This window comes from Neovison vison, chromosome 14 (assembly GCF_020171115.1).
Source record: "Neovison vison isolate M4711 chromosome 14, ASM_NN_V1, whole genome shotgun sequence".
Taxonomy (NCBI): Eukaryota; Metazoa; Chordata; class Mammalia; order Carnivora; family Mustelidae; genus Neogale; species Neogale vison.
The window spans coordinates 7,008,722-7,017,070 of NC_058104.1; the positions used below are offsets into that span (position 1 = coordinate 7,008,722).

General features: G+C 55.3%; 2 protein-coding genes across 2 annotated transcripts in view; both read left to right on the forward strand.

Moving 5' to 3' along the window:
• Positions 1–4,175, forward strand: part of LMTK2 (lemur tyrosine kinase 2) — an 83,022-nt gene extending 78,847 nt beyond the window's left edge. The window contains exon 14 of the mRNA XM_044233948.1: positions 365–4,175. Coding sequence (XP_044089883.1) covers positions 365–393 — 29 coding nt within the window. The 3' untranslated portion in view covers positions 394–4,175. The remainder of the gene's footprint in view (positions 1–364) is intronic.
• A 1,343-nt stretch (positions 4,176–5,518) lies between these two features.
• Positions 5,519–7,509, forward strand: BHLHA15 (basic helix-loop-helix family member a15). Its single transcript, XM_044233095.1, has 2 exons — positions 5,519–5,545; positions 6,232–7,509. The coding sequence occupies exon 2, from the start codon at positions 6,285–6,287 to the stop codon at positions 6,846–6,848; it is 564 nt and encodes a 187-aa protein (XP_044089030.1). The 5' UTR covers positions 5,519–5,545; positions 6,232–6,284; the 3' UTR covers positions 6,849–7,509.
• Positions 7,510–8,349: the final 840 nt, after the last annotated feature.

Genomic DNA, 8,349 nt, shown 5'->3' on the forward strand with positions numbered 1-8,349 from the left:
GATTTGAAGTTTGCCGTTCAAATACTAACTATGAAATAGAAAGAGCTTTCACTTGTGTTCGTGCTCTGTTGAATTGTGCCGATTAGATAATGCCCATTACCTAGGGATCTGTCAGAGACCGGGGCTGGCTTTCTCCTGTGCCCTAAGCACGGACCCCGAGCCGTGTGCGAGCGGAGCAGATGTGTGTGCGGGAGTGTGGCAGGTGCTGCCGTCCCAGGAAGCTCCGCGGCTCGCGCAGGTGGTGGGCAGCCCCACTCCCAGCTTCAGTTCCTCTTTCTGGAGTGCGGGTCAGAGGCTGTCCACACTATTTTTATCTGTGCCGATCACTTCACAAACCCACCTTTGCTTGTATTCCCTGTACTAGGAAGCAGTGAAGACGGAGAAAAGGATTAGGTGGACGCGGATGCGCTCCCAAGTCCCGGGCTGCTCCCCCAGGGTGGCATTCCTGCGCGGAGCCCAGCAGTGACATCCCCTCCACGTCGGCTGCAGCGGGCCCGGCCCAGGAGAGAGACTCAGGCGGCCAGGAGGGAGCTGCGTCGGCTCCGTGCCCACGGCAGGAAGCCCGGCCAGGGAGGCCCGGTGGCCACGCTCACGCACCAGAGGTGCTTGCGCCCTGGTCGTCCTTGGGGAGCGTCAACCCTGCTCCGGTGTGTGGGGAACTGTAGGCTCTGGGTTGTTTCTGGTTTCCATGTGGAGTGTTCTCTCACTGCACATCTGTGCATCCCTTCTGGGCGCGAGGGCCCAGAGGAGCACGATGGGAATGGGCACCAGTGAGCCATATTTATTATTTTTAAAGAAATCACTAATTGCTTTCTGTAATTGCACTGTGGATAAATGTTCTAAGAGTACCTGATATTGTACAGAATCTTAAATTATTCAAGGAAAATAAGGCAGGTCAAGCTGGTGCTATCCACTGGTTTGATTTCTTTCTCTGTTTTATAGTTTGTTTGCTCTGCATGGTACTTGTAAAGTTTAAATATTTTGAGTGTTCTGCTGTCTAGAGTTGTTGGAATTGTACATATGGTACTTTTTCGTAAATGATACATGATTCCGAATGTTAGTGTTTTTTGTTGTTATAGGAAATATTTTTGATGAGTCCAAAAAGACTGCTTCGTTCTGTTTGACCGAATGAAACACACATTTGTCTCTTTCTATAACGCAGGTTCCTTGTAGCAGGTGAGGCTTCTCTGAGACCTTGGAGGGGTCTTGGAGCTCCTCCTTGTGATTCTCCCACCCCACTGCCCCATTTTCTTAAACCCTTCAGTAAAACTTGACAGGTGGTTCACTCTGGAACTCAGCTTCGGTGTCCTGCCCCCTCCCTGGGGACCCGCGGGCCCTCCCTCTGCGCCATGCTCTGCTGTGGCCCCCGTGCCACTTGCCCCCCAGGCCGGCTCAGCTGCTTGGTGTTTGGAAGCACAGGCGGCTGTGGCTTCGGTGTCCTTGTAGCTCCTTCCTGCAGACGGTGCCGAACTCTGAAGAGGAAGCTGCCCACACGGGTCTCTGCTTGCTGAGGACAGTCTGAGTTCATGCTGTTTGTGCACACTACGTGTTGGGCTTTCAAATAACGTCCGGAGGTGAATTTTCCTGGAAGAACTACTCTGTGTCGTGGCCGGCTGCAGCTGGGCTCCATAACCGGGTAGATACATTACATCCCGTGGCCGGGAGGAAGGATGAGGGACAGTGGCGGAGCCTGCGCAGCCAGCACGTCCTCCTGCTTGGGACCTTGGGGAGCCACACGTGGCTGTCCCACCCAGACGCAGCCCTGGGACTCACCTGCACCGACCCTTCCCTTCCGCATTAAGCACCACGTTCTCCCCTTGCCTTGAAAGGGACCGAGTGTGTCCAGCGTTGCCTCCTAATGTTGCCAGGAATAATAGGGTGTTCACGATAAAAAGCTGACCTCATTCTGCAGTCTGAGTTCTGCCTTGACATCAGGAAGTTTCCAGGGGCTAGAGCAGCGTGTGCTGAAGGAGGGTTGGCATGTCTGCCTTGAAGCCGTGGTCGGGCGTTGGATCTGTGTCCACCACACGCTGGCCTTCACCCCAAATGTTTTCCGGTGCTGATTTGCTTCCCTGACTCCAGTGTAACACAGGCCCACTGGGGCTGCGTGATAGAAATCCCAGCGATGCTGGTCCTAGCATGAGATGCAAGTGTATATTGGCTAGAGTTTACAAAGTGAAATATGACCTTTATTGTTCACTCCACTAACATTTTATACTAGCAATAACTTTCCAGAGCAAGAACTCAGAATGGAGAAAGAGCCTCCTTTACCCTCCACTTGGTGTGAGTGGGGAGCACAGCCAGGAGAGTGGGGTCTTGGGATGTGCAGACTGAACAAGAAAAAGTTAATAGGGCATTAGAAGGTGATTTTGCCAAAACTATCATAACTCTGAATTTCTTGCTATGAAGACTTCTTGAATTTCCTGAATTTTTACATCTATCAGTCTTTGTTGAGAGCTACAGGAGAGATGATAATTAATACAAGTTTTTTCAAACTATAACAAGTTCAGATTTAATGACTAAAGTCAAGCAGATCCATAGAATATATAGTCTTCTTGTATAATCAGCCCGGGATAAATTTATTGCTATTCAGGGGCTATACCTTTTTCACTATGATTAAGGAGATTTTAACAACCTAATTCCCATTTTAATTTATTTTAGGTCTATCTTACTGTCATGAATAATTGCCAAAAGAAAGCATTTTATACATTGAGTTGGGGGGGGGTGGGTTGGAGTAGTAAATCTTACTGTGGTGTTGCATGGTGGGGAAGATTTTATATTTATAATAAACACGTGAGTCAACATGTTCTTTTGAAATCTCAAGCAATACATGGGAAACCAATTATGTAGATTAGAATTTTCAGCCCATCTTTGAGGTGTCAGCATGTGCTTTGTTGTTCAAGTCAGGTTTTTGTGTTTTTTTGTTTTGTTTTGTTTTGTTTGTTTTTTTGCTTTTTACTACGTTGGTTACCAACAGTGGGTTTTCACATGGAATTTGTTCTAAAAAGTTATGCAATGAAATGAATCAGTGTCATTCTCCAGATAATATGAGTGAGATGGGTACTACCTGGTTCACAGTGGTATTTCCTGGCTGCCTTTGGAATCTATCAGGTTTTAATTAGTGCTACTCTGGTGGAGTTTACATATTTTAAATCCTATAATAAAAATAATCTGACCTTCATTAACTTCCTAGCTAGATGTTAATTTGTGTTATCGAATGATCCTGTCATAAGCCAGAAAAAGAAATGTTAAAAAAATGATAAAGTGCTCCCCAAATCCTTCTGGAACTTGGACTGTGCATCTGGATAAGAAGCTATTCATCTTAAGGGTGAAGCAGCTCCACGAAGCTGAGTTGAAAACAGCATTCGTTCTATTTTTAAATGTACAGGTGATTGTTTCTAATGAAATGGGTTTTATCTCAGAAAAGTCTTTGTATGTCTTGCTGCCGTAAAACGCCTTTCAAAACCTCTCCCTGGTATTCATATTTTCCATAGGGTACCTGTAGGGTCAGTGACTTACTGCATGTCTGTCCTGAGGGCCTGGGGCACAAGGGAGGCAGCTTCTGGTTTTACCCTACTCAGCCCATCGTTTGACAATTCCGGAAGTGAACCCAGTGTTAGTCTCCAAACATTGGGCTTCGGTGATGGGGGCTTCGGAAGAGTAGCCTTATGAGAAGTAGCCTTAAAATAAGAATGGGTAACTCAGTGACCTCAGACTGCAGTCTCATAAGCGATATTCCTAATAGCGGGGTTGGCTCCGGTTTTGGCTATTAACAAAGAAACTCCTCTTCAGTACACAGATAAATTCTGAAAGATGTGTAGACAGTATTGAATTACCAACAACCTGTTACCTGAATGGCTTGACCTAGGTTGTTTGGGCTCACACAAGTGCAGACAGACCTCACCAATGGGCCCTGCGTGTCTCCACTGTTGAATCCCTTCTCCCAAGTGAAGACCCACGGGGGCAGTCACACCCACGCGGCTTCCCTGTTGTGCTTGACACAGTTGTGAGAGGTTCACGGCAATATCACCGCTAATGAACTTTCAGTTTAAATTGTGTACATTTTTAAATTGTAAGATTTTTACTGTATATTGATGCATAGTGTGATTCAATAAATTGCTTGTAATTTAAAAACTATTTAATATTCAAAATAAATATAGTTATATATTTATAAACTCTGTTGCTGCGTTTCTTCCCTGGGTTTTCCCCCTGCTGTGTGAGGCCCAGGGCGGGTGACCTGGCACTGCCCTGTCCTGGGCAGTAGCAGCCAGTGGCCCTGGGTCATTCACTGCCCCAGTCCCTGGAGAAAGTGGGCCCTTTTCCATGGCCTACATCCCCCACGCTTCTGAGGAGGCAAAAGTCTGCATAATCACTGGAAAACAGAACATGCAAATATGCTTGTGCTTCCTCAAAGTGCAATTGGAAGCCTTTACTGATAAGTTTCAGAAAGAGGCACTTTTTAATTTCTGATACACAACCTGTACTAAGCTGTAAGCCAAGAGGTTAATCAGCTCAGCACACCAGCCTTTCTGTGCCTCTGTGGCCCTCCCTCCCCTGTCCCAGCCGCCAGCAGCCTCCTACCAAGCAGGTCTGGCCCCTGACTTCTTCAGTCACACTAACTCCCCTGACACCCCTAAGGGCTAGATGGAGACCAGGAGCACCCCTGTGAGCCCCTCTGAGAAGTGCCAGATCAGCGCTGGCCCTGATTCTGCTGGTCACGAGGGGCGGGAGACCAGGCCCATGCGGGACCTCAAGGCCCTGCAGGTGTGCCCCATCAGCCTGGAAAAACCCCTGAGCCAGAGGCTGCTTTAAACAACTTTTCACGCTCCTTTGAAGGGTAGGAGGGCCGGCGATTAAGTAAAGCTCTTGGATGTAAGCCGGGTTTGAGCCCAAACTGAGTGCACCTCTTGCCCCGCTGGAGACCTCTTGAGACCGATGACCACCACGTATGTCCCCGTGACCCGCACGCAGCGGCCGAGCAAGCGCTCCGCGGGGCAGGGCTCCGCCCACTCGCCCCTGGACCTGCGCCCTGCGGAGTGCTGGCAGTCCTCCGTCGGGGGTTCGGGGGTTCGGGGGAGGCTCAGGAAGCCCCCGGAGCTTCAAAGGCTGCTGCCCCTTTGAGAAAGCATTGTTACTGCAAAATGGCTTTTCCGCCAACTCTCCGGGCTTCGGTTGGCGATGCCAGCCTTCACCTCAAGGCCAGGTGCCGCGGCCGGGCGCGGTCCCGGGGCTTCCCTCCGTGCCCGCGGGCTCGCAGACGCCTCAGTCTCCCACTCCGCCGAATGGGCTCCAGGCGGGGGCTCCACGCGGCGGGCAGGCGGCGACCGCCTGGAGTGCAGGGGCGCCGCCGGGCCTCCCTCCCACCGCCCGCAGGTGCGCCCCCGCCCCCCCCCGCCGCCGGGCAGGGACACGCGCGCACCGGCTCCGCCCCGGCCCCGCCCCGCAGGCTCATTTACATGCGGCCGCGGCCCCGCCCGGGGCGGCTAAAGCGACGTGTCCTTGTCCCCCGTGGGCAGCCCCGACGCGTGCAGCTGCGGATCTCCAGGTAACTGGGGGTGGGGGATCCCGGTGGGGCCGAGGGGCGAGGACCGAGGGGCGGAACCTGGTGGGGTCAGCGTGGGGGGGGTGGAAACGTAGGGGGGTGGGCCGTCCACGTGGTGGGACTGGGGGCTGTGGCAGGCTCTGGCTACTGTAGATCTCTGACCGCGGACAGCTGCCCCATGTCCTCAGCGGTTGTGGCCCCAATGTCTTCCCTGCATGTGTGACATCCAACGGTCAGCCAGCCAGTGAGGTGGCTGGAGTGGGCACCTGTTGATTAGGCGTGGGGGAAGACACAGCAACCTCTGGCAGACCTCCTCCCTGAGCTGGAGTCCTGCCACGTCTCTGGGTGGTCTGAGGAAAGTGCTGAAGGCCACCTAAGCCCAGGGGGCAGTGAGGGGCAGGGGCCAGAGAATGGGCCCGGGATCAGTGCATGTGGAGTCCAGAGTGGACACCAGGTCAAAGAGAAGTGTGGGGGGTCGCTGTGAGGTCAAACGGGAATGGCCAGAGGGTTGGGGTGAGGGTTCCATGTGTGAGGGGGAAGGGGCTTGGGGTCACTGTGCACCACGTGCTCAGCTGCCACTGGACAGGGAGGGGGCCGCCGGGCATGGCTGCCCCGGCTGTCTGCTGGGCGTCCTAAGCGTCCACCAGCCTGCTGTGTGACCCCCCAGTGGCCTATGTTCTGGATTTCAGTTCCAAGGGCCTCCCTCAGAGCTACCATCTGCGGGGACAACTGGCCTAGAGCCATGAAGACCAAGAACCGGCCCCCCAGGCGCCGGGTGCCATCGCAGGACACAGAGGCCACCGCAGGGGAACGGTCCCCGGACAGGGCCCAGCAGGGGTCGGGGCCAGAGCTGGCCAAGGGTCTGCGGAGCAGGACGGCGAGGGCACAGGGGGCACGGGCGGAGGCCGGGCGCCGGCGGCCGGGGCCCTCGGGAGCTGGTGGCCGGCGAGAGAACAGCATCCAGCGGCGGCTGGAGAGCAACGAGCGTGAGCGGCAGCGCATGCACAAGCTGAACAACGCCTTCCAGGCACTGCGGGAGGTCATCCCGCACGTGCGGGCCGACAAGAAGCTCTCCAAGATCGAGACGCTCACTCTGGCCAAGAACTACATCAAGTCACTGACCTCTACCATCCTGACTATGTCCAGTGGTCGCCTCCCGGGCCTGGATGGGCCGGGCCCCAAGCTCTACCAGCACTACCAGCAGCAGCAGGCAGCTGGGGGCCCCCTGGGGGCCACAGAGCCCCAGCCCGAGGGCCACCTGCACAGGTACTCCACGCAGATCCACAGCTTCCGAGAGGGCTCCTAGCGCCTGGCCTGGGGGGCAGCGGCCAGGCCCGCTCCCCCCAGCCCTGCTGCCTCCATGCCAAGAGCCCCAGATTGGTGGTGACAGCCCACATGGACGTGGCCCCAGTGGCTCCATTTCCCTGAACACTCAGCTGCCTGCGTGGAGCACGTCCTGGCCTTCAGGGGATGAGACCAGTGAGCGGTTTGGTCTGGGCCATGGCTCCGGGCAGCATAAAGCCCAAACCTCCGCAGAGGTCCCAGGACCTGCTTTTTAATTGACTAGGGCCACAGTGGACAGGCCTTTGTAACTAAATTCTCTTCACTCCCAACTCCCTCCTGAGGCATGGGGAGATTCCAGGAAAAGGTCGAGTTTTGGTAAGTTTCCCCAGTTCCTGCAGAGGCCCAGGCCCTGGAAGGGTCCTCCTCCAACCTCCAATATAGCCTCCTCATTCGGGGTAAACTGAGGCACCGAGCAAGCAAAGCCCTCGGCCACAGAGCGTGGCTAAGCCAAGATGACTGATTCGTGTAATTCAGCGTGTGTCAGGTAGAAACCCCCAAACCCCTAGAAATACTAATCCGATTACCTCAAGTTAATTCTAAAGGGACCTTGGCAGGGAGAGCGGCAGGGACCTTGTCCTCGCTCCTGCTGGGTGGGGGCTCCTGACTGTGGAGGGGCTCGCGGCCTGGCACTGTGGGGCTGGGGACAGGTCTGGGAGGGAGGCTGGGAGCCACTGCCTCCCCTGAGCCGCCCACCTCCGTGTCACTCAGGTTTGCTGCTTGCTGTCATACTGGTCCCTGCCGAGGACATATCAGTGGCAGAGGGCAGTCTGACAGAAATTCAGGGTGTTCTTGGGCCCTGCTTGGAGTTGGTGTCCCTGCAGGGCTCTGTGGGAAGGAGCCTGGGTGGCAAGAGCTCCCCTCCCCGGCCTGGTGCTGCTCCTTCAAGGCGGGCCTGGGCAGTTTGGCAGGTCCCTGGCCGCCTCAGGCCAAGCTTCCTTCTGTAGCGACAGGCTTGGCGACTTTGCTCTCAACGCCCCCTGGCATCTCTCCTCTCTCATCCCTGTGCCCACAGTCAGTATGGGGAGGGGACAGGACAAGCTTGGCAGCTTCAGGCAGGAACGGCAGTGACAGAGGCTGTGGCGAGCGAGGGTCAAGTTGGCCTGGCATATGAGGCTAGAACTGTCCGCCCCCGGGGACCAAGCCCCCCCTCCTGGATGGGGGCCAAGCAACATGGAAGCAGGGCTGCCACAGGGGTCCCGGCCCCAACTGCTTCATCCACTGCCAGGCTTGGCATCAGTATCAAGGACAGCACGCGGCAGCCCTCAGAGCAGCCATTAGCCATGTTGGTCCTCACTTTCCGGGTCTGACGCTGGCTGGACCCTCCCCACGCCCCGTGCTGGGCCCTCTGGAAGGCGGCCCCGGGAGGTGTGGTCTCGCCCTAGCCATCCTTCAGCATGGTCAGGTGGGCCCCTCCCAGGTGCTCCTGGCCTGCCCCTTGGAGGTGGCCCCTCGGGAAGGTCAAT

Excerpts from the sequence above, each read along its gene's own strand:
- BHLHA15 (XM_044233095.1), top strand. The coding sequence starts at position 6,285 with ATGAAGACCAAGAACCGGCCCCCCAGGCGCCGGGTGCCATCGCAGGAC.